Source organism: Cydia strobilella, chromosome 15, assembly GCF_947568885.1.
Source record: "Cydia strobilella chromosome 15, ilCydStro3.1, whole genome shotgun sequence".
In the NCBI taxonomy this organism is placed as follows: domain Eukaryota; kingdom Metazoa; phylum Arthropoda; class Insecta; order Lepidoptera; family Tortricidae; genus Cydia; species Cydia strobilella.
The window spans coordinates 6820106-6847073 of record NC_086055.1 but is presented as its reverse complement, the minus strand read 5'-3'; the positions used below and the strand labels follow the sequence as shown (position 1 = coordinate 6847073).

Genomic DNA, 26968 nt, shown 5'->3' with positions numbered 1-26968 from the left:
AGCCGAGCGGAAGATCTACCGCAATATATTGGGACCCACACGTCGAGAGGATGGAACCTGGAGACTCCGCAAGAACCAGGAGATTGAAGATCTGGTGTCCGAGCCGAACATCATCGGAGAAACGAAAGCCGCCAGGCTCCGATGGCTCGGGCACGTAGTCCGGATGGGGGAAGATCGCGCAGTCTGGAGGGCGTACTTTGGAGTACCAAGTGGCCGAAGACCGTCTGGACGCCCTAGGTACCGCTGGAGAGACGAAGTGCAGAAAGACCTCAGCGAACTCGGCGCCGTCGACTGGACAGAAACGGCTTTGGACAGAGTAGCATGGCGGTCTTTGGTGTCGGAGGCAAAGATCCACTTCGGGTCGTCGCGCTACAGCAGTAAGTAAGTAAGTATATAGTACATTAATTAGTTATAATCTCAAGGCCTTCTATCTACTAGTGAATCACTGCGCTACTTCTTCACCAACCGCTAGCTGGCTATAATAACTTATTTACCTAAGTGACATATATAGTTCTTGGATCTGATCTCTTTAGAACCGCTTTCTTTCGTCACCTTATCAACTATCTTGCTTGGTAATATGGTCCAATTTTGTTTGTCAGAAAAGTAATAATACTTAGGTACTATCTTGCTTAGTTGTATATTTGCGGGTAGTCCTAGTTAAGAGCCATCATCGTCAATTCATCACCCTTATTACCTAGGCAATAGGGTTTAATCAAGCAAAGCAAGTTCGTGGCACTACCTACAAAACAAATAAATATTATACATAGTTAACTCCGGCAAACCCAGTTTGTCAGTAGAAAATGGCGCGAAATTCAAATTTTCTGTGGCAGGACCAACCCTTCATGCCTATTTTTTAATTGCCTCCTTTTTCTTATTAGGAAATTTTTGGAATTAATATCACTGTTGGACTTCTACCATAATATACGCCTTTGAGGTAACAAATTCATGACCACTAAGTTCTTGCTTGTTGATACCGCTATATTTTATGGTCAGATGGTCAGCCCGAACTCCCGAAGATAAGAGTAAAACGCAGGTTGAAATAAAAATACATATATTAATTACATCAATATTAAATTACAGCCAACATAACTATGTAGATTACAATAATAAAAATATACCTATATAATTTTCATTGAAACAAATAAATTAAATAATAAAAACAAGGTATTTTTTCTTATTAGTAAAACTAATTCTAAAAAAAATCATTGACTGCAACTCTGAGAACGGGTAACAAATGGTCTACAAGCAAGGGAGAGTTCTCACTTATAGTATTTAATTATTATGGAATTTACTTATATAGTCTAATTAATTAATAATGAGAAGACAATAACGTTATCAGAGTCTGCATACGAAAACTGGGGGCAATTTTGTTTCATTTCAAGATTCCTATCTCCCATTAATTCCATGAAACTGACCCATTTTCGAATTTGGACTTTATTGTGAAGTAATAATCATTCTATGAAGAAAATGGGGCTATTTCTGGGGTCTATTGCATAATAAAATATAAGCGCATACTATTAGTGATTTTACATATAAAATCGCTAATAGTACCTATTAGCTTGTACTTATGGAATAGGCCCCTGTTCTCAGTTGGCACCTTACGCGCTATAATCTAGCTACGGGCTTCAGTACAACTACATCACTTAGGCTCAATCAATAAGTACAATATAGAAGAATGGCATACTTTCTTATAGTCGTCATGGTAACAAGGACATGGCGGTTAAACGATTTTGAATCTTATGTGTACGTACGCAAGGCGACTTTTAACATATTCAGTGCCGGCGTGAGCTGCGCTACGAGCGTAACCGTTAACACGGGAAAACCCGTATGTAGCGAAAAGCGCATACGAACAGAGAACCTGCCTAGCGGGTCGCTGGCAGGGAATGTGCTGTTTTAAGACAATGATATTATTATTCATCTACAGATAGATGGAATACCTTTTTTTTTTCATAGTTTTAATACAGCATTCCATTGCGTATTATCTTTTCACTCTTTTTAAACAGTCCGTTGCAAATATAACAAGTATGAAGTTACCGCCATGCCCAAGACATTGGTACAATGTCACGCCAAAAGAAATGTTCAGTGGGGAAGTCGCAGCCTCTGTTAACATTCTTGTAACCTAAGTAGAGGAGATTGGTACTATATTACTGAACAATTATGTTTGCAGCTAATTTTTTGGCATGAAGCAATGAAAAAAAGAAAATAGACATAGAACTAATGCTTTGGAATAGACCGGCGGTGATGACGTTATGTAACAATTATCATCTTAATTCGAATTAGATTCTTCTCCGCCGGTGGAATAATAAATTTTGCGAGGAATAACAAAGGCGTATTTACAAAAACAACATCAACTCAAACGTCAAGGATAGTAGTGAGGCCCACGAAAGTTGTACCATGAAAAACAGGATAAAAATTACCTTTTCACATCACCTATTTGAAAAAGGGCTTTTTCTTCCCCACTAGGAGGGATAAATGTGGCACTTTTCTTCCCTGCTAGGGGGATCAAAGTACCATTTTTCTGTTCCAGGACATGATTTTTTATCTTTCTTGTATACAATATTTTTAGTTTAAATAATATTTTGGAACATAACAATTTCCTCATAGGTGATGTGAAAAACAGTATGTGTCACATGGTAGCAAAATTATTTCCACCTTGGGCGTTAACACTTGAATCCCTCACTACGCTAAGGATTCTATTTTGGAATCCCTCGCTACGCTCAGGATTCAATTATAGAATCCTTCACTTCGTTCAGGATTCAATGTACGCCCTCGCCGTAAATATGTCATTTTGCTCCCTTGAGACAATCTACTATTTTGTATGCCGTTTTTTATGGTGTAACTTTTGGTGGCCAGACTCAGCGAAGGAAGTAAGTACCTACAGAAGTTGCAAACGTATAAATGCCCTTTGACGAACTTCCACGCGGGAGTTATAACGTTAAATATACTTTTTTTTACTTTATGTACTGCGCTACTTAAAAATTATGTCTCTAATGATAAAGAGATTTCACTATTACAGTCGCACATATATCTCTTTTCCACTCAGCGACCGATACACTAACGCTCTAACATTACATTTAAAATATGTTACAATGTTCCCATTTGTTATTTTCATTTTTATATAACTGGATGAAAAATTGCGCGAAACGAAATTGTAATATTTTTGAATTTCAATTGACGGCGTGAGACACTCGCCTCGCTCAGTCTTCGTAAAGAAATGGGAAAACCGAAGGTAATCGCACAGAGAGCCAAAATGCAGTATATAAATCAATTCCTTCCAAGGCAGAGTACTCTACATATATATTTAATAGAAATATCTACTCAATACATGTATATGTTCAAAACTACGACTGATATATTGTATACATAGGTGAAGATACATTCACGCACTCGCTATACTTCGCACACTGAGGGAACAATCGTTCCTAATTTTTAGGACCTTGTAAATTCCAAAAAAACAGTCTAATACAGACCTTACGCCATGGTGTTAAGATTCATAATAATGTTATCCGACACTGTGTCAGCTAAAAATAATCAGCAGTGTGCGATGTATGCGCCACAGAGTGATCACTACAAGCTTCATGTGTCAGCAATTGTAATACATAAAAAAATTGATCATGATTTTATGTCACATTATAATAGATACATACAATGATTCAAACGATCACACAATTTTTTTTTTTTCATTTGATAGCTTCTTTAAAAATTGTAAATATGGTAATGATTTAAACGTGAAGGAACGTAAACAGAAAACTGGGAGATCCTCGGCCGACGGCGCACCAGGCCTTGCAGATTTAAAATAATATGCTTAACTAAAAATAATAATTTAATATAGACTCTACATTGACAACAATGTAACAATAAGGTAATTAAAAGTAATTATAAATGCCTTTTACATCCAGCCTAATCGAAACTTATCGTTAGCCGTAATCCAATCATCTACGAGAAAATAGATTAAATTTTACACTCAGTTCCTACAGAAATTATACATAAATAGGACGCAGCGCACTCTAAGCAAATTAAAAAAAAATACGTCGCTATCACTACACAATTAAACCGTCCATCACTTACAACCTACTTACACATTATAAAAGGCATCACTTGATACTTCTTCAACGAAACGAAATCAACATACGTAGCGATACGCCAAATCACGTCACATAGCAACACAGGGGAACGGCGTATATCGAATAATCATACAAAAATGGCGATACTACTATTTGCACCGGGAACGTTTTGTACTAGGGTCTACTCGGGAGTCCTAAATTAACTTTGGTGTTTGCACGTCGGGGTGGTCACTTGTTGGGGACCTGTATCTTCTTGGAGCGGAAGTCGTAGATCTTGCGGCAGAACAGCACGAGCTCGGGGGAGACCGTGGGCGGCAGCTTGCCGTCGTTGGTGGCCACGGCCGGCGTGATGTCGCGCGCCGGCATCGGCGGCACGATACTAGGCGCTACACTCACGCCCTCCTCCACGGCTTTTAGCCGCTTCCTGTACCTACAGATGGTACAAGGGATCACATTAGTTGTACTATAGAGTAACTTATACTAGAGCGGTACTGTCATAGTAAATTTTGTAACCACAGTAAAATCACTGCCATCTATCGACACACTTTAAAACTAAAAATGAAGATTTATAAAAATACGATAAAATTTATTTAAATATGGATAAATGAGTTTTTTTTATTTGCATTAATTATTTTTATGATTTTGACCCATGTTTTTTCACTGATATGCGTTAAAATTGTTAAATAACAAACGAAACCGTCAACGCCATCTATACGACAGTAGGCCAAAGCTAGTAGCGCCCTCTGATCGAGAATCAAATTTTCGTGATTTTCGAGGCACGTTTTTTCCTTAGACTGTATCCATCTATTACGAAGTTATATCTATCTTTGGTTGTACCGTGAGGAAGAGGAAGGGCCGTCTCGATATGGAAGGCACTTGATTTGAAATAGCGCATTGTAAAGTGAACTCTATTGAGTTTTGCACCTCTTAGTGTTAAAACTTCATTTTAATACAGTTGCTCAAAAAGTGGTACTTTTTGTGGCTGCGTAGCGTGCGAGAAGCTCAATTTCTCGAATTAGTGCTTTTTACTTTTTAGTTCCAAACTATACTTTCGAAACGCAGTTAAAATTGAATTTAGCTTGAGCAGGTACCAGGGCCTCATGAGTTATGAGGAGGTGTCGTTGACCAACCCGCGCCGGACCCGCGGCGGCCGCGGCCGGGGCGCGCACGAGTATGAAGGTATCGCGGGCTGCGGCAGCTCGCGTATCGCGGGCTGTATAGGTACTTTTGGTTTTGGTTTGGTTTGGTGGTATGATTCTACTAATGATATATTAATTTATTATTTTTCCCAATTGTATTAAAAAAACGTCGTTTACAACACGTGTGAAATGTCTTTTCACACTAGTTGTAAAATGTACTATTTTAAAATAGGTACCTAAGAAGACCGGCGCAAGACAAGGCGTCCTAGTGTAACAGTCGAAAATGCTCATGCTCCGTTTAGATTTTTCCCACAAAAATACTTTTGACGCCGACTTCGGACAGCGGTAGGAGCGCTAGTGGGAAAGCGTTTTCACTGTTCAATCTCACTCACCGACAGTACTCGTTGAAGGTGAGCACGTAGCACTTGTCCTCGATGCAGGCGACGGAGTTGGCGTCGCGGTGGCGGGACGCGAACACCTCGTCCGGCGCGTCGTCCGCCTGCCGCCCGCCGTGCGTGTGCTCCGGCCGGTAGTACCACACGAGGGACACCATCATTTCACCTGAAAATAACATATGACACTTTAAAAACCACTAGTAAGACATACATAATAAATGTCATGGAAACTTATGTACCAAATATTATATAATACTAGTAGTTTTTTGATGACTGACCACATCGCGAGAAAAACGGGACTGATCTAATGGTCTTTTTCATGTCTTCCGTTAGTTTATTTGGAATAATGAATCTCATTTATATTGGGCCCGTCGGTGGCGTTCAAAAGGTAACGATGCGAAAAAGCACTAGGGTAAGGGTCGGCTGCACCAAACCGTCTGTCATCGTTAGTGTTGGCAAAATTTTGTCGTATGGGAAGTTTCAGTTGACTGCTGAGTGACCTTGGTCAGTTCACTAAAATTGGTTGGTGCAACTGGCCCTAAGTAAGGACACCAGACCATCAAAGTTAGCTTCGGTCGACTCACCGTCGTCCGGGTTCTCCCACAGGCGAGCGACGCGCGCCACGAAGGGCTGCGCGCGCGCGGAGGAGGCGCGCAGCAGCACGCAGTCGCCGCGCGCCACGCGGTCCCCGCTCGCGTGCGTCATGCGCGACCAGCAGCGCGCCGTGCGGTCCAGCCGGCTGTCGTTCTGCAAAATGCAAAGGGATCAGTGGTGAACGCCCAACTACAGGTATGTTTGACGAGCGAGTCCTCATCGGGCATCGAATTGGATCCCTATCTTAGAATTTTTGAAAAGGATTTACTGAACGATTTTTTTAACTGGCCTCTAACGATTCAACATAGACGGCTAAAAGCGGTCAAGTTAAATCTCCACGGCTCCATCACTCATAACTTAACCTACAAAAAATCCCGGCTCCTTCTACATGGAGTATACCAAAGATAATTACCACCTCAAAAAATGGTACAATGCAACGTAACTCACATTGAGGTAGACTTTAGAGATGTGATCCTCGCCGTCCCACGTCCAGCCGTTGCTCCAGCGCGGCGGCGCGCGCGGCTGCAGCGCGGGCTCGGGCGGCGGCGCGGCGGCTCGGCGCCGGCGCGCGCCGCACCCGCCGCCGCCCGGCGCGCGCCGCCGCCGCACCCGCACCCGCACCCGCCCCAAGCTCGGCGTCGGCGACGCGCACGCGTCCTCCACCAGCAGCGCCGCCTCGTCGGTCTTGATCACGCCCTTCTTTGCGAACAGTTTCACCTGAACGTAGCGAAAATGTGTGATCATACTAAACTGTAAGTACGAAATTAGATACACGGATAGACTGAAAATACAATAGCGCTAGGCTTAGACTTGGACTTTGATGATTTTTACATCTATTTTATTACAGGTCATCATCACGTTCAACGTTCATCTCTCGCACGATCTATCCCCTTCTTACTCAGTTTACCTATAGGAAGCGTGCATGAACTGTAGGGGGCGGCAGAAGCCTCCTATTCATTGGCGCGAAGCATACATTTTTATTGTTAGATTTAAGCCCCTAGATGGCAGACCCTCCTCTGCGCAATAGAGCGTGCGTGAACTGTAGGGGGTAGGTACCTGCTTACAGGCGTTAGTTGGCCGAACCTTCAACACGCCCGGTCCCATCCTATCCCCTACCCTACCCTACCCTACTACACTACCCTATAGATAAGATTAGTTGAGTCTTATCATAAGACGAGAAAAAAAAAACTTATAAAAAGGCTCACCTTTTCTCCCACAGCCTTGTCGACGAGCTTGCACCGCTTCACCGGCTTCGGAACCTCCTTGACCTCTTCCTTGTCGGTTTCCTTCTCGGCCTCCTTCGGAGCATCCTCTTTAACGGCCTCAGGCTTCTTTGCCGCTTTCTTCACTTCGGGAGCTTTATTACTAACACTGACACTATCGTCCTTGGCGGATTCACTTTTGTCTTTAATGGCCTCACTTTTGTCCTTTAGGACCTCTGGTAGAGTTGCTTCGCCAGAGACCACGGTACTATTCTTTTCGGTTTCACACTTTGTTGGCACTTTAGCGTCCTCCTCGTAATCCTGTTTCTCGGTGGGTTTTAATACTGATTTTAAATTGTGCGTTATTTTAGAATCGATTTTCTCTATTTTACACGCTTTCTTGGTTACTTTTTTCTCTATCACGGGCGATCCCGTGGACCTAACGCCATTGACGGTACTATTGGTATCCACAATATTATTATTGATATTTAATGTCTTTTTTGTTTGCGCGATATTTTCGCTTGGTGAAAAGAATAGTTCAGCGGGATTGATCTCCTTATCGGAGCCGTATCCTTTCGCGTCCAACCTATCAATACTATTTTTCCTCAACAAATTATCGAGCAGTACGGCACTTTTAGTTTTGGGTTTCATGGCGACGGTATCTTCTGGAAGCGCAGCCACGTTTTTAAGTCGCGGGTCGTTGCTGACGGCAGAGTGTTCCACGACGGCTTTCTTTGCCTCCGGTTCCTCCGCGGACTTATCCGACTTCCTCTTTAGAGATTTCCTCTCCGCCGCGGGCGTTTTGGGTGTTCGCCTCGGCTTCTGGGTCTTCCTCTTAGGCTCTCTCGTGACTGTCTCGACGCGCGTCTCGGTCTGTTCGCTCGAGACCTTTCTGCGCTTCTGGAGTTTCACATGTTCGCCAATGCCGTTTGTCCGGCAAGGATCTTCTAGTTCCGCGTCTTTCATTTCAATCTCCAGTTTCGGTCTGGAGTATCTCCGCTTTACCGTCTCAGGCGCATCGGGTGCCGCAGCTGCCTCTATCAAGGCCATATTGTGTTCTCGTAGGGCGAGCGTCTCTGCCTTCCGCGGCGGGGAATATGTCGGGCCCTCGTTTTCCTTCTTAACATCGACTAGAGGCGTCGTTCGTTCATCAGAAGAGGATAGATCGATGGGAATACAGAGAGGAGGGGAGATAGCGAGCACGTCATCGTCGGCGTCGCTGTGAGATGCAGGCGGTGGTTGGAGGAGTAAGCCGGTATCGTCGCCGGCGAGGGAGCGGCGAGCCATGGCCTTGCCGAGACGCGCGCGTCGCGGCGCCGATGGGGGCGGCTGTGGGGCACACGCACCGGCCGAGCCTCGCGCAGGTGACGGCGGGCCGGGCTCGGGGCCGGGCAGCTCCCGCGGTAGACGGAGCGCATCGCGCACGTCAAACTCCCGCTTGGGCGAGGCGCCGCCTATAGCTGGCACAGGACACGGGTGCGGAGCGTCGGCTGCTGCCGGCGGCTCTGGTTCCAGAGGCGGATCCTGCAAACGATAAGATATAATAAAATTCTTGGTCATTTAAAGGGGAAGCTAGATCCGATGTTCTAATAAGGAAAGACCCTCGATTTGTCGCGAGCCCTCTAACTAGCGGTAGACTTACCTTTCCGCTGCCGTGGGTGTCGGACACGGCGTCCAGCGCGCACGCCCGCACCTTCGCTCGGAAGGCGCCCCCGGGCGGCGCGAGGGTAGGTGGGACGTCTGCCGGGCCGCCACCGGTTGGGGCTTTACCAGTAGCGGGCCCAATAAGGACGTTTTTTGGACACGCGTTAATTGGGCACGGGCATCCGCGGTATTCTGAAAAACAATGTTACAATAAGTATTTGTAAGTAACTTCCAAGGCTTTATTTAGTAGTAGTATATGAGTAGGTATACGAATGGGTTAAATTGGTTAAGTAGGTTTCAGAGAGAAGTAAAAACAGTGAGCCATTTAAGTGAGAATAATAGCAGATTAGACGTGGAAATAAACGCGAGAACTGTAGCGATTCAGCTGGCTTCAGTTACAAGATAAGATATCATCTATATGACTTATACAAATTAAGTACTGTATTACGTACTGAGGAGTTTTGTCCTGAAAGACGTGCCTATGAAAACTACTCTCCCCTCGCAATCGGATATTTAATACCTCATCCATAGATGACATTGTTAAAATGACTAAAGACTAAAGGTAGATCCCCGTCATTGTAGGAAGGAACGATCGGTGTACGAATAGGTATAGGTATTAGTTAGGTACGAGAAGTCCGTTTACGTCTGGTCGGTCTGATGAGATCGAGTGAACATAAAAAATGATGATAAAAATAAGCTATAATATAATCTACATGTCACTTGCATGAGTTCAGACATGTCCGGACTTTGATAAGGATGGCACATGACTCACTGGTCAAGTGCTAGTGACGCATCCACTGAAATGCAATCTGATAGTGTATCAATTTATCTATATTATATTTCTAGCAATCTTAATGCCTTAAATTTAGTTTCCCAGAATACATATATCTATAGTTAGTAATTATTAAGTAGGCCACCAATATCACCGCGACGTTCATTTAGCTCTTAACTACTATGCGTAGAAAGACATGCCATTTAGTCTTAGGACATCATACTTACCGATCAGCAGTGTTTACGAAAGAACATGTTTACCTAAACGGATATGTATCCAGTCAGCGGCTAATATGTCCAGCAGGCATATTGCCATTCTACCGGGGTATGTTGACGAAGATCGTAGGAAACCGTCCAACGTTCGTTTTTCTAAATGTGGACGTTATTCAGTTGAAATGATTAGACTTACGGATCCGGATCGTCACACTATATTGGTAGAGTAAAGCTAAATGCTTAGTACTGACCGACATATGGTATCCTCTGTGGTGAGTGCTGGTAGCACGGCGGCTGGCCGTAGTATTGTGGCGGAGGATACGAATCGCTGGGGACTCCCACCATCTGAAACACAAAAAAAAACATGTTATTTACAGTACTAAGACGCTTGAACTGTTATGATTAGTAAAAAGTACTAGGTGGTAAACTACTTCAAATGAATCCTATTGGTAGGTGTATGGAATCGAACTAATTGCAGTTCAAAAAAGGTTGTTTAAAAACTGGACAAGTTCAGACTCGACTCGCCCACCGAGGGTTCCGTACTTTTTAGTATTTGTTGTTATAGCGGCAACAGAAAAACATCATCTGTGAAAATGTCAACTGTCTAGCTATCACGGTTCATGAGATACAGCCTGGTGACAGACAGACAGACGGACAGAGGAGTCTTAGTAAGTAGTGTGCGTGCCGCGTGTCCATTCCATTGGAAGCTTAAGTTAGGTACCGTAAAACGAGGTGGCTTTCAAATGCAGGGGCGACTTTGAAATTTTAGTTTTTAAGCCATAAATATATTTTTATGCGAGATATTTTACAGTAGGTGAATATCAATATATAGGTATATTAGTAATCTAACTAGTTACGCGAACAGTTTCAGTAAATAATGAATAATGGTAATTTTGTGGCCGTTTTAAAACTATCAAAGTAGCCCCAAATTTTCCTAAAGCTACTCCGTTTTACGGTACCTATTAGCTTAGGGGATCTTTAAAAAGCATGTCGTATTCTTCTGTGTCACAGAGCGATTGATTTGTAATATTTGTATCAACCTAATGAAACCTGAATTACCAACTCTCTTAAAAATAAATACTTAAACTTTTGAAGGATAAGGTCCGTTAAAGGTGTATGTACATGTACTTACCGGTGCGTCGGGCTGCGGTGGCGGCAGATGGTAACGCCCCGGCGGCCTATAGTACTGATAGCAGAGATCAGCAGATGGGTAGTAAGGCCCATACTGCTGAAGTACCTGTAAAGATAAACTTAAATTAATCTCACATTAAATTTCAACATAGGCTAGCAAGTAGCAAGAAGGTTTCTTATTTTCGTATCGATATAAATAGAAAACTATCAATCAACCCTTGTTATTATTAGTGCTTAGTCAACAAAAATGAGGTTGACCTACAGTGTCGGTATCCTTTACCTTAAGTAACTAGTAAAAACTTCATTCCCTTTACATAACAAATTACGAAAAACGACGTCAGATTTACATTATATGAAGGGTACTCGGAATGAACATGTCTAGTCACTTTTTTCGGAAAATGAGATTTTCATCTTAAAAATGTAGAGCTCCTAATGAACTATTAATTATATCTTTTGCTACCACGGTGTTTTCTTAAATTACGATTATTTACATTTTAAAAACAAATAACAGTGATTAAACTAAATCTAAACCTAAATTAGCCTGAGGCATTGTTCCCAGGACACTGGCCGCGTTCCCCCTCTGCACAGTGAGGCTGAGCTTCTGCGCAAAAAATGCGCCAGCTCGTAGGTCGCCAGACACCCAGACTAGTTTGGTAGAAATTTCTTTTACTAGTTTTCTGGTGTCTGACGACCAAGGACCGAAAGTTTCGATCGCAAGTATAATATATGTAACACAACTTTTTTTTAGTTAAAAGAGACCTGGTCACGGAATTACCATACGTTCTGACATGGTTCCAAATTTTAAAACCGCGATTGCTCAAAATGTTAGTAAAGTGACTAGACATGTTCTTTACGTGTACCCTTCATATGCAAATACCTAATTAATGTATTTTTTAAAACACCAAAGTAGGTACATTTTACAAAGTAGGTACAGCATAACATCCTATATTCTCCATGCAGCTATTCAAACAAACAAATAATAGTGTTTAATTTAATTAGACCACCAGATATCGACCATTAATTTTATTGTAAACGATAACATAAGTATAATTAGGTACGTCGAAACTGTTGAAAGCATTCACAGTGCCTACATACAGTATCTTGACTTGCAAAAACTTGAAAACCACGAACAGCCAAAAGATAGAGAATTGCAGGCCAATTCGAACGTACAGTCAGCTGCAGAGAAAAGGTACCCCCTCTGTATAGAAGTTTTATACAAAAATGCTAAGCGAATAGTATTGCTGACTGAACACTGACATTAGAATTATTGTATTTATAGTTATCGTGCGTCTCGCTCGCGCGTATTACATATACGGAGAAGTGCGAGCGAAATGCACGATAACGAAATGACATCATTTAGTTAGATGTCATTTTGATGCCAGTTACGTTCTAATTCGCCTGTCGGTCAAATTACACCCAATGGAATCTTTATAATCCAGGGTTAGACCCTAAAGAATTACACTGTATCAAGCTGCTTCTGTATGCAACATTAGTAATTATTGTTTACGTTAGCACAGAATAAATAATAGTACTTGGTACAGAAAATTCACTCTAACAAAACGCGTCTATTACGGCAGATATGACCGCTAGGTGGCGCAAGCGCGAGCAGGCGTCCGTTCCGTAGCGGTACGCGGAAACTACTATGGCTAGACACCAAAATTGGTGTGGGCCCACTGTGGGCCGCATGTAAGTAATTGTAGCGACGCGACGAAATCGCGGAGTGAGCCACGCCTGACTTTAGTAAGTAATTGAATGAAGTCATGATACTGATGATGTTTGTGCTGTTGCGTAGGTATTACAGTATTTACAGTGCGTACGCAGTCACCAGTCGGTGTCGACAAATTAATCCGTACGTTTTAATCCCCCACGTGCCCCTGGGCCCCATTTGTACGGGTCGCGGCTCCGTCGGGAGCTCCGGGCGTTTTTTCCGCTAATTAGCTTAGTGTGTAATGTTCATTTTCGTAATAAATAGCGCGCTTTGTTAACAGGTGCCTGGGTTTGCTTGATTTTGTGAGGTTATGCTAAAGGAATGCCTCACATTACGTGCTTGCATCGACTATACAATGCGCGTTATTTTAGTTTACTACAGCATCTTTGATAATAAATACGAGTAAAAATAACTTAAAGGAAGGTTTTATCTGTAGGTATGTAATAAGGGGAACCTGAGAATAAGATCCTTGTTTTAAATTTTTTCTCCGATGTGTCAATTACCTAATGTTTTTTTTAACACAACATCATTAATTTAGATTTATCTCACAATTATCTTGAAAGGTTTTATTAATCTCGGGCGATTTAAGAAAAAATATCTCGACAAATCAAATGATATACCTATTTAAATAAGTACCTAATATGATTATGTAGACAAAATGTTACGAGTATTTTATTTAAAGCAATTTATATTTCACCACACCTGGTGGCTGGTTAAGGCTCTTTTGATTGTTCAAAAACTAATGAGAGTTGCATTTTATCCACATGTGGGACAAAGTAATCAGATGCAGATTTTGAGTTGTTTCCTTATGTTGGCTGGGGGAGTTGACTTTTAAATGATGATTTAGTTAGAATGATAAATACTTAATGACGTTCATTTGGATTTGATTTGGTTTGATTTTGTTTGATATCTTAGGCCAGGATTACACTTGTAAGTTTTACTTACGTAAGTAGGGACACAGCTATACTACAGAATGAGATATGAATGTCGTTATCTCATTCTAGCAAATAGCTTTGTCCCTACTTACGTAAGTAAAACTTACAAGTGTAATCCTGGCCTTAGTTAATATTTTCTTCGAGTTGGTGTGGTGAAAATTTTTGTGTTTCACTCGGGGGCAAAATTAGTTTAACCCTCGTGCTTTGAAACGCTCGAAACGCTCAAGATTCCATTTTTCGAACCACTGGCTACGCTCGTAGTTCAGTTTTGGAATCTTTCGCTTGATCGGGTATCAAATCAATACAGTAGCGGAAAATAATCTATCATATTTTTTCAGGTACATTTACATATTTATTTTGGTATTTTCTCAAAAACGGCTCTAGCGATTTTGATGAAATTTACAATATATATATAGGGGCATATGAAAAGGACAATTCGATCAAATTAGGGTACATTTTTAAAATAATTAGTTTGCCCGAGTTTTCGCGGTAGCCCAGTGGGTATTAAATAGTAAAGTAAGTAATGATTCGATTTTATTTTCAAACCAGAGGTTAACGAGGTCGAAAAAGCGTTCCAACTAGGTTTTATTGTTGGTAAGATTAGCTTTTGAGTGTTTTCAAATAAGAAATTTAATATTTATAACATAACATAACATAACATGATTTGTGCTAACGTGGCCGCCTATGTTGCCACGTGCAGTGGGACGTAGGCGATATATGATCGTGATGATGATACAATCATTGTTTACATGATATAAAGTCTAATTTCACGGAATTTCGAATTAATGCCTGCAAGAAAATAGGAAATAGGAATATGATAGATTTTTAGGGTTCCGTACCCAAAGGGTAAAAACGGGACCCTATTACTAAGACTGCTGTCCGTCTGTCCATCTGTCTGTCACCAGGCTGTATCTCATGAACCGTGATAGCTAGACAGTTGAAATTTTCACAGATGATGTATTTCTGTTGCCGCTATAACAACAAATACTAAAAAGTACGGAACCCTTGGTGCGCGAGTCCGACTCGCACTTGGCCGGTTTTTTTGCCGCTAATGTATCAGCACGAGCGGTAAAACAACAACTTTGCCCCCTTGTAAAACAAATAACTATAACTATCTTCTTATTGAATGTCTGAAAGTAATAGTTAAACGTTAAACGTTTTTTTTATTTACTTATTAAAAAAAAAACAGGAATAGGTATACATTAAACTGAAGACAGTTTGTTGGCGAATAGTGCGCTCTCACTTTTATGGTGTACTTTCTTGAGTTTTAATACTGGTTTCAAGTAATCTCAATAACAATAATCATAAACAGCTAGTGTAGGTACTTATAAAGTTGTTGTTTATGTGTTATAGCTTTATCAATAATGGTTTTAACGATTCCGATAAACGGTTATGGTATTTTGAGGCCATACCATTTGACTAAAGCATATCATATCACTTACATTTATCCCAAGTATTTCAATAAATTAAGAATATATAATTTGTTTTTATGCTAGAGATACTAGATTGCCGCAGCGAAAACGTGTCACTTTTCATGAAAATATCCATACATAGTGTTGAGAGTTAAAAAATACGATGTTTCTTTTATTTTATTTTTATTGAGGCATATTGTTAAAAAAATTAACACGTTTGCGTTTGTTTATCAAAGCTATATCGTTACATTTTGAAGATGTTATGTTTTGTTTTAGTTATATTATTATAGTTTTAATTTTTAATTACATTTTGAAAAAGACGTATAGACGTAGGAAATACATTTCTAAATATTATTTGTCAACGTATTTTTGGGCCATCCTGTATTAGGTAATAATTGATTGATTTATTAGAAGCTACTTAGTTTTGTATGTACTTTGGCAGTAATTGTACTAGTTGTACTCGGTAAGATTTTGTGTTGTAAATGTTTTGCCCGAAACTAAAATGGAACATAAAACAAATAAAAAATAAAATTCGGTCGAATTGATAACCTTCTCCTTTTTTGAAGTCGGTTAAAAAATTTATGATCGATGCAGAAGTGCAGATTCATCAATGCACAATATTGAATTTCACACCATCCGAACAATTTTTTGTCCATGTTAACTGATACTGCATTTATACGTCGCATTGTGACGTCAATGAAAAGCTTGCCTATTACGGTGCACGGTGCTAGGTGCACACGTGACAGACGTCACAGTAGAGCTCATATTGTGTAGGCGGCGTGTGTGACGTCACCACGGCTATGACGTATGCTATGAACTTACGACCGCTAGTCAATTTCAAGGTCTCAGCTGCGTTTTAGTTATGCCTTTTTGCCAATGTTATAGGTAAGTTTTCATGAGGAGTTTTAAATAACTCCCCGTCGATGTTTTCTCAAGGGACTACAGTATGAGGTTCTTCAAGAAAGGAGTGTTACTGTAAGTACAGGTTTTTTTTAGGCTCGATTAAGCGCATACGACAGTTACGAGTATGTAGTTGCGTGGGAATATTAACATTTAACGTAGACGGATTTGGTTGCACTAATGTTTTATGTAAGTATTAATTAAGGCCGTTCCCTGAGCCAGAAGGCGAAAAATCTCTTTATATGATCATATTTTTCTAAGAGACGTTAATATTCGTAAACGTGGAAAAAATATATGTAGGTCTTGATTATATTATATTTAATAACACAGCTTCCGATACACGAATTATGACACTTCGCTCGATATAATTAATGCCCAAAGTAACCTGTAACTCGGACTTTTAATCAAACTTTACTCGGTTATTTATTATGTGACACTATAAACAAAAAAAAACAATCTTAAATAGTAATTTGACAGCTTTCGAATTTCAATATTGTAAGTCAACGTTTTTAAAATAAATAAATAAATCGACAAAATTGGATCAAAATTGACACTTGGCGCGCATGGTCTTTCCCGTTCTTTCTTGCGAAAAACGACAGTGATAGCGGCAAACCGATGGAATGGGTTATTTCACTGTACTATAATCAAGTTCTTACTAATAAAACCACTGGGCACAAGCACGACAAACCGGCACTTTGAAGGCATTCAACTTATCAGGGATTATCCTCAGAGCGTGTCTACACGGAATAGATAACGATGCCGCTTTGATCGGCGCGGCTTGTACGACGTACGACGCGTCCGCGTGCCGTGACCGTGACGTTTTTAAATAAAGTGGACTTAACCCTATACCGCATACGAAGCCATATATGGCGGATATGATATTCAACTCTATTGACAGCAATTAAAATTCAAATTTAAACAAATATTGTTTATTAAATGCAGTAAGGGGTTAAAAGGTGTCCGCGGCTAAAACTGCTAACAATGACCACCAGGATTTTAGACAGAAGCTAACTTAACACATCTACATGTAAAATATTTATTGTGGGTTTAATAAAAATCATTTGCTAGCTGACATCATCCAGTTTGACCACTTTTTCAGTTTGTTACATTTGAAATCTTGGGCCGTGGCTTTATTTCAATAAATTAAATCGAAACTATTTCGAAGTAGTTTCGAGATGTCCTACTGTCCCCTCCATAGCGATGTGGTTGGTGTATTGTACAGTCCACTACAAAGAGATGTATCCCCTTTTTCACTTTACTGTATTGTAATAAAGTAAAAAAGTGTATACATCTCTTTGTAGTCGACTGTACTTGATTGGAGCGGATGCGCAGGGCTCTCATCACGTCAAGAATATTCTTCGTTTAGTACGAGTTTTAGTGCTCTAACTACGTTGTACTTAGTCGAATGCTGATAGTGATCCTGCGGCGCTCCTGTTACAAGGCGGGGTCGGCATTCGTTGGTGGTTTTAGACGATAGTCCTACCACTGGTTAGTCCGTCATCGCTCCTGAGGGGCTACCGCGAAAACCGAAATTCGCAAATTGCGGGGATCTTTCTCTTATACTCCAATGAAGGCGTAATTAGAGTGACAGAGAAAAATGCCCGCAATTTGCGAACTTCGATTTTCGCGGTTATAGCCCTGGTTGCCCCGAGCCAGGTGGCCTGCGTAAACGCATTTCCCCAACGTTAAAAAAAAGGGCTTAACTACGAGTTTCAAACCATCCTACCACCAAATCAAAAGTAGCCAATCGCAGGCTTTTTAATGATTTAAAAGTCCCAAGACTGCGGTATTACCCTAACCTAACCTAACCTGACTCTTTTATTTAACTTACCGGTGGGTGCGGAGCGTGGTAATGCGGCGGGGGGTGGTACCGCGCGAGCGCGCGCTCTGTGTCGCCGGCAGCTTCCTTGATCAGCGGTCCGGCCGGCTGGTAGTATCCTGAGGACAAACAGATATACTCTTTAATTACATGAACAACGTAAGAGATATTTACATATCTAAGCCACTTAATCATACAACTTAGCAAATCTCTATAAAACTCTCTCTCTCTTTCTAACAAACATGACGGGGAGGGATGACAAACGATTTGTTACATTTGACAAATATGTATTTTATGAGTAAGTAATGCTGTAAATCTTTATGATATGATTATTGTATTGAGATATATTTTTAAAAGAGCGTTTCGCCTGTCTCTACCTTTCCCTGGGTTTCAGCACCACGTCAATCGTGATAGCTTTTACTGCCATATGCCTTAATTAGGTATGTCTGTTTTCCACTGATATTTAAACCTTAATAAGATTTATTTATAAGACGACAAAGACAAAATCGGAGATATCAGAAAACGATTTAAAAGGTCTTCTGGAATGTATGCAAACTTTAGTTCTAACTTTGGTTCAAAGACGCTAGTAAAGTCTACATCATATGCAAGTAACGCATTTAAACTTAAACTTGGCTATTTTCGTTTTGACTGTGTTTAAAATTAAAAACTTCGAGCATCTTTGCAATTTCTAACAAAGAATGTCTCCTGTTCCAAACTTCCCTTCCGTTGGATGCGGTTAGCGATACGGTTTCTTGAGTTGTTATAATAAACTTAGTTTTATGTTGCTTCTTATGCAAAGATCAAAACAACGGCATTCGAACTTAATAACTTGATTTTAATTTTTTCTCATTTTGATTTTATTGATGCGAGCAAAATGCGCGGCAGCGATGTCAAAATGAGAATAAATTAAGGATTCTTTTGTATTTAATTCGCGTGTATCGTTATTATTTTCTTTGGCACGAGGAGTCATTTTATTTTTACTAACAACGTAAGGCTAGGTTCACACGGCATTAATTATTCCCGCATTATCGAATACCGTAGTGACAGCAATATTTGTATGGCAACGTTCAAAATCGTTCACACTGCTAGACGGCTTTCCCGCATAGACGCCGTGTGAACGATTTTGAACGTTACCATACAAATTTTACTGACATTACGGTATTCGATAAAATTCCCTTATACTGTATACGGGAAAAAATAACACCGTGTGGACCTAGCCTAAGATTACCCATTACGTGTCACCTACCTATATGTGAAATCCCGAAATGTAGGTACTGTGTCATTAAGCCTTTCTTTTACTCAAAGCACCAGCATCAGCAAAAGCATTTCGAACTGATATTATAAAACTATTCAGAAGGTTTTATCAGTTAAATCGATTTCTGTAGGTAGGATATAACTTCTACCTTATAAACCCATAAGAACTTTTGTTTGTGCTAAAGCCGTGTCTCACTCAAAACCTCAGTCCCTTTGTTTGTAAGTAATATAAGTTGTACCGTCACGCCGACAACTGCTGCGCGTTGCGCGGATGCGGTGGTTGGCGATACGGTGCCGTGTTCAGTAATAGTCCGCACTAGATAAAAGTTTGCGGTCAGAACCACTTCCGCTCGAAACGAGCTGTTTTCGGTTGTTTGACCCGGTTTTTATACGTGTGAGTATTGTTGCCAACCTAACATTTTCAACTATAACAGTGTGGATGTATAATGCAAAGATTGCACCAAGCCGTATGTCACCGTAAAAGTGTGCGCTAAATTTTATTGTATGGCATGATTCATAGTTCACTGCTGAGTGACGGTGATCAGTCAGTCACCTGTGGTTGGTGCAACCGGCGCTAAGAAAAAAAAAACAAACGTATGTAGTTCCGCTTCCGCTCTCATTTTAAAACGACTAGCTAGATTGGTCTAAAACTTTGTACTTGCAATAGGATAAGGTATATCTATGTCTGAAATTAGTTTATGTAGCTTCAGATACCATAGTTAAAAAAATACAGCGAATTTAAGTTTTTCATACAAAACTTGTTTTTGCTCTATTTCGTTTGTTTTATGAACTGGAGCTATATAAACTAACTTCAGACCTACCTCATGTTTTAAAATGAGAGCGGAACTACGTTTGTAAGGGAAGGTGCAATTCGGCCGAGCTTGCCGAGGAGAGGGCTCTTAACAGCCAAACCAGGCGGCGCTGTACTGCGCCATATGTTTTGTCGTAAATGAATTGTTGTTACCATAGTTAAAAAAATACAGCGAATTTAAGTTTTTCATACAAAACTTGTTTTTGCTCTATTTCGTTTGTTTTATGAACTGGAGCTATATAAACTAACTTCAGACCTACCTCATGTTTTAAAATGAGAGCGGAACTACGTTTGTAAGGGAAGGTGCAATTCGGCCGAGCTTGCCGAGGAGAGGGCTCTTAACAGCCAAACCAGGCGGCGCTGTACTGCGCCATATGTTTTGTCGTAAATGAATTGTTGTTACCATAGTTAAAAAAATACAGCGAATTTAAGTTTTTCATACAAAACTTGTTTTTGCTCTATTTCGTTTGTTTTATGAACTGGAGCTATATAAACTAACTTCAGACCTACCTCATGTTTTAAAATGAGAGCGGAACTACGTTTGTAAGGGAAGGTGCAATTCGGCCGAGCTTGCCGAGGAGAGGGCTCTTAACAGCCAAACCAGGCGGCGCTGTACTGCGCCATATGTTTTGTCGTAAATGAATTGTTGTTACCATAGTTAAAAAAATACAGCGAATTTAAGTTTTTCATACAAAACTTGTTTTTGCTCTATTTCGTTTGTTTTATGAACTGGAGCTATATAAACTAACTTCAGACCTACCTCATGTTTTAAAATGAGAGCGGAACTACGTTTGTAAGGGAAGGTGCAATTCGGCCGAGCTTGCCGAGGAGAGGGCTCTTAACAGCCAAACCAGGCGGCGCTGTACTGCGCCATATGTTTTGTCGTAAATGAATTGTTGTTACCATAGTTAAAAAAATACAGCGAATTTAAGTTTTTCATACAAAACTTGTTTTTGCTCTATTTCGTTTGTTTTATGAACTGGAGCTATATAAACTAACTTCAGATATACCTCGCTGTACTGCGCCATATGTTTTGTCGTAAATGAATTGTTGTTACCATAGTTAAAAAAATACAGCGAATTTAAGTTTTTCATACAAAACTTGTTTTTGCTCTATTTCGTTTGTTTTATGAACTGGAGCTATATAAACTAACTTCAGACCTACCTCATGTTTTAAAATGAGAGCGGAACTACGTTTGTAAGGGAAGGTGCAATTCGGCCGAGCTTGCCGAGGAGAGGGCTCTTAACAGCCAAACCAGGCGGCGCTGTACTGCGCCATATGTTTTGTCGTAAATGAATTGTTGTTACCATAGTTAAAAAAATACAGCGAATTTAAGTTTTTCATACAAAACTTGTTTTTGCTCTATTTCGTTTGTTTTATGAACTGGAGCTATATAAACTAACTTCAGATATACCTCATGTTTTAAAATGAGAGCGGAACTACGTTTGTAAGGGAAGGTGCAATTCGGCCGAGCTTGCCGAGGAGAGGGCTCTTAACAGCCAAACCAGGCGGCGCTGTACTGCGCCATATGTTTTGTCGTAAATGAATTATTAAACGTCAACTTTTGACAATGACAACCAGAGTTACTCCATAATGTACGGAGTTGTATACAACGTCTTCTTCATCACCTGTCAAATTCGAGGCCGAATTTGTCTTAAAAACCGGCCAAGTGCGAGTCGGACTCGCGCACGAAGGGTTCCGTACCATTACGGAAAAAACAGCAAAAAAATCACGTTTGTTGTATGGGAGCCCCATTTAAATATTTATATTATTTTGTTTTTAGTATTTGTTGTTATAGCGGCAACAGAAATACATCATCTGTGAAAATTTCAACTGTCTAGCTATCACGGTTCATGAGATACGGCCTGGTGACAGACAGACAGACGGACAGACGGACAGCGGAGTCTTAGTAATAGGGTCCCGTTTTTACCCTTTGTAGTAGTAGTAGTAGTAGTAAACTCTTTATTGTACAAATATACACATTAAAAATTACATTGTACAAATAATAAGATGTACAAAGGCGAACTTATCCCTTTGAGGGATCTCTTCCAGTTAACCTTTGAGTAGATGAGACGAGAAAGTGAAAAGAGGGTGACAAATGTAGCAAAATGTACAACAAGGTACCAGAAAGATAAAGGATATAAATACATACAAAATTAATAGGATAAACATATAATATATTACACAAAAAGGATAGGGAAAGGATAGGGTCCCACTTTCACCCTTTGGGTGCGGAACCCTAAAAATGTTACACAATCAAAGGATCTTTGGCACTAGTATACAATATTTAATTTGCCGGATTTATTATACACAACTTCTTACACCATTCGATTAGAATACTAATAGCATTTATGTTCTTTATTTATGCATCAGATAGTAGTACACTGGCAATCAGAACCACTCATGCATAATGTTAGTTATTATTATTCAAATCCAACTAATGTAACAATACAATAAAGATTATTAGTAGTACACTGGCAGATAGTAGTACACTGGCAATCAGAACCACTCATGCATAATGTTAGTTATTATTATTCAAATCCAACTAATGTAACAATACAATAAAGATTATTGTATTGTCATAGAAGCTCGATTAAAAGACATAATTGATGCTAAGTGAAAACGAGTATGTATGTGTACACGGGTATGTCATGTCTTACACTTAATTGACAATAAAAAACATTAATTTGATTAATTGATAATACGAGTATTCGATAAATAAAATGGGTATTTTTTTTAATACGAACAGGTACATATTACCTACTTCAGCGCTAACTTTTCTAAACCCCGGCTCTTACTGCTCTTATCATTGAATTTTTCGGAACTTATGCACGATATTTATTGACGCTTTTCGGTAAAGGAAAACATCGTGAGGAAACCGGGCCAATCCCAATAAGGCCTAATTTCCCCTCTGGGTTGGAATGTCAGATAGCAATCGCTTACGTTAAAACTAGGCCCACGCTAATTCTTGGGATTAGTCGACAAGCGCGTTCAGCGCAGGGAACAAGTGTAAAATATTGAAAAAAGAAAAATTCCAAGTACGTATGTGATATATTGATACCTATTCATCGTCATAATTATATTCTAAGCGTACAAAATAACTAAAATACCTACTTACAGGTACAGTTACAGTAATTTGTTATAATACCTATTGTCTACCTGTGGGAACTTGTAATTGGCTTACTGTTTATATGTAATTACCTAACTTGTTACTCTAGCCAGCTGTAAGTTTTCCTACCAAAAAAAAAACCATTAACTAGGTACGTCGTAGGTACAGTACAGAGAAAGCGGAGCCGGCACTCTTGGTCTCCCACTGGTTAGGTTTTTCCTCAGCCTCTGTATTTTTCACTACTAACCGTAATTGTTTGTTAAAATGGTTTATTTGTTTTTAATGTTCAGCTTCTGTAAATATAATGTAATTAGGCGTACAAATTAACAGAAAAAAATATTCAAGCTTCAATTTGTAGCGTTAAGTAGGACTTATTTCATGTCAGACTCGTAAAAGGTCACATTTCTCTTAATAATGTTATATAGGTATATATTTAGAACATTATGAGTTTATGAACTGCGTTGGTCAGAAAAGGTATACCATTAGAAAGTGTAATTTTTTATATCTTTTATCACGCGATAAATGAGACCGTAGAGGAGGTCAAGCGCAACAACCTACAAAAGTCTATAAAAACCGGCCCAGTGCAAGTCGGACTCGCGCACGAAGGGTTCCGTACCATTACGCAAAAACGGCAAAAAATCACGTTTGTTGTATGGGAGCCCCACTAAAATATCTATTTTATTCTGTTTTTAGGATTTGTTGTCATAGCGGCAACAGATATACATCATCTGTGAAAATTTCAACTGTCTAGATATCGCGGTTCATGAAATAGGGCCTGGTGACAGATAGACGGACAGTGGAGTGGAGTCTTAGTAATAGGGTCCCATTTTTACACTTTGGGTACGGAACCCTAAAAAGTAGGATACCTTTAGAAGTACAATGTACAGTCAGCTGCAGAGAAAAGGTACCTCCCCCCCCTCCCTGTATAGAAATTTATATGGAAGGGTTGTAAGCTAATAGTATTGCTGACTGTACATAGGATTTCTTATCATGATCATGAAATAAGGTTAAAACGAAAAAAATCTTCTTAAATATGGTCAGAGGAACGGGGTGACTAAAACGCGTTTAAAGGTAACTAGACTAAGCACAAGATTTATAACAATATCAAAGACAAGAATTTACATTCCAATCACACATCAGTGCGCCATAAATAACAAATTCGCAATCACTTGTTCGTTATTTATCATTTGCATATTAATAAGCGATATCGATTGCGAACAATACGGTCGTATATCGTGAAATACCATCTTAATCTCGGGTTTAAATTGTTTAAAGGGCATCGGTAATTGGTTGCCGGTCCCGTTTTAACTGACAATTATTTTATCCGTTTTCCTTCCTTGAATTTAACTTGATATATAATAAATCTAGCTGCTCGCTTCATAACTCTTGAGCTCCTGTGCGGATTTTGTCAGATGTTTAACGATAAAAAGTTATATATTATGGCTACAATAGAGGCGATATATTATCATTGGTTGTGAAAGCTCGAGTGAGTCGAATTCTCATGCGAACCAGAGTAACGTGACTTTGAGATCCGTAATAACTTTGTGTAATTAAATACCACATTAGTGTCACTAGTTCTTGTTCGCCTGGTAAGTGATGTGATGGAATAAATATTCAGTAGCTAAAATAAATATTCAGTTTGTTTATGGACCGTATCTTGTACTTGTACATATTACTTCTATGTTTATCTTTTACATCATTTAAATCAATTATGATAAAGAACATACACTAATTTAATAAGTCGATAAGTATATGATCTTCGCGTCTGGATGTGATAACAATCCTCAAGGTAAAGCTATTTATAAAATACGCGATATGTTAGAAGAGAGATGCTTAATTGCTTATGTGGAGATAACCGTGATAGACAGTGATAGCTTATTAGGGTTCCGTCCCCGTAAAAACGGGAACCTATTACTAAGACTCCTCTGTCCGTCTGTCTGTCACCAGGCTGTATCTCCTGAACCGTGATAGCTAGACAGTTGACATTTTCACAGATGATGTATTTCTGTTGCCGCTATAACAAAAAATACTAAAAAGTACGGAACCCTCAGTGGGCGAGTCCGACTCGCAGTTGTCCGGGTTTTTTTATGTTTTATTTCTCGGAGATAACACAGAAACAGTAGCAGGTGCATTGATATTGATACAAATCGACTCTCAAGCTGTTTCTTCAATCGTCATCTAAATATGAACTGTAATTTGATTTCATTGAAGTTAAATTTACAAGGATCTTGTTATCCAGATACGGCTTAGGTAAAGAAAGCATGAAATAAGGCCCGTTAAAAGCGTTCGTTGGTTGAATTTTAAGGGCACTTCATTAATAAAACACTCACGAAATTATCGTGAATGTTGCCCTAATAATTTATGAAGTTACGCTTCGGCCACTTGTTTACACGAATGTCGCTTAACTTTACTCAATTTACTGTCGTGTTCCTTGGTTTTTCGTGACAGCATATTGTCTTCATAAATCCAGTTCTTCGCTTGCTTTTTGCTTATTCTAAATTGTGTCATCATATATGATGGTTTCCAGAAGAATAAAAATCTATCATGACCAATTTCTAAGAAATAACTAGTTATTTCGCAAATTCAAAATGTGTACTTGTATTCATGTAGTCATCCTATCTGGTAAATAAAAACTTAGAATATTAAAACAATGTTCAAAAAAGCAAACAAATAACAACTCCAATAGGGTTTTTCAGGCGACTTTCCTCGCAAAGACAAATGAAGACTTCGAAAAGTTCGAAATTCGAATCGAGTGATCATTGAAACAGTTGAAACTTTAGACTAGGCCGAGGCCGAGCTTTTTTAACAGACAGGTAAATAAAAAGACTGTTTGTCTTCATGAAAACACTTTTTGCATCATTGTTGTAGACACCTCTTCGAGCCACTCAAGCCACATTCATGTTTTGTATAAGATTAAAGAATCTTATTAATGTGATGCAGATACTATAAGTCTATCAATCAGTTCTTTGGTTTTGATAGCAAAATAATAATAAAAAAACCTAATTTGCGTGGCAAACCGTGGCCTAAAAAGAAGCGGGCGGTTTGCCTTGAGTTGCAGCTGCCTACTGAGGGGGGCTATTTCTGAAACCGCTTTTTGCACTTATTTATTTATTTACCGGTTCCATTGTAATTGTAACCGTGGACAGTACAAGTGGGTGATTTTCATTCTCAGTGAGTGTTGTAAAACCTTTAATACTGGCCGTATCGTATCGTATAATAAGCATCACTTTTAATTCAAATAAGGTCGGTAAAACATGAATTGATGTACCGAGAAATGGATTCTGATTTTCAAAAGTAAATTAATCATTAAAAAGTTATTCGTGATCATGAGTGGACAATCAGCGTTCGAAATGCTGTTATATTTCCGTTAGAAACAATCAAATCGTCACAATCTTCCGAGCGTTTTACCGGCGACTGCTAAATATCAAGTGATATTTCGTACAAAAGATTCAAGAAACTCAACGATGCCAGCCGGGGTTTGATCTCATGATCTCCATTTTGGAAGTCGCACGCCTTTCCGATAAGCTGCAATCGCGTTTCAATCAAGTAAACATCAAAAGACTGAGAATCAACCAAGTACCTATTAAAAGTTTTATTCGTTCAAGTGACGAACTGCCCGCGCTGGTGTTCGTTGTTTTCTGTCTGCGATCTTTTAATCCCGCAGTGCTAGCGCGATGACCTCGTCATATTAAATTTTTGGCAGCAATATGCTTTATTATTGAACTAGCGATCCGCCCCGGCTTCGCACGGGTAGTTCAACTAATTTACACAAAACCTTTACAAATTATACATACAGGGTGTCCTTAGCCATTGGACAAAGCCGCAATGTACATATGCATTAGGGTATTTAGAATCAGTATACCAAGT

At 39.7% G+C, this 26968-nt stretch overlaps 1 protein-coding gene across 1 annotated transcript in view; it reads right to left on the bottom strand.

Annotated features, from left to right (window-relative positions):
• Nucleotides 1-4292: 4292 nt before the first annotated feature.
• LOC134747931 (uncharacterized) overlaps nt 4293-26968 on the bottom strand; it is a 290299-nt gene continuing 267623 nt past the window's right edge. Inside the window, exons 5-13 of the mRNA XM_063682609.1 lie at nt 17940-18046; nt 11155-11259; nt 10274-10367; nt 9037-9230; nt 7398-8918; nt 6764-6909; nt 6183-6337; nt 5596-5764; nt 4293-4494 (exon numbers count right to left, since the gene is read on the bottom strand). Of these exons, the coding sequence (XP_063538679.1) occupies nt 4293-4494; nt 5596-5764; nt 6183-6337; nt 6764-6909; nt 7398-8918; nt 9037-9230; nt 10274-10367; nt 11155-11259; nt 17940-18046 (2693 nt within the window). The remainder of the gene's footprint in view (nt 4495-5595; nt 5765-6182; nt 6338-6763; nt 6910-7397; nt 8919-9036; nt 9231-10273; nt 10368-11154; nt 11260-17939; nt 18047-26968) is intronic.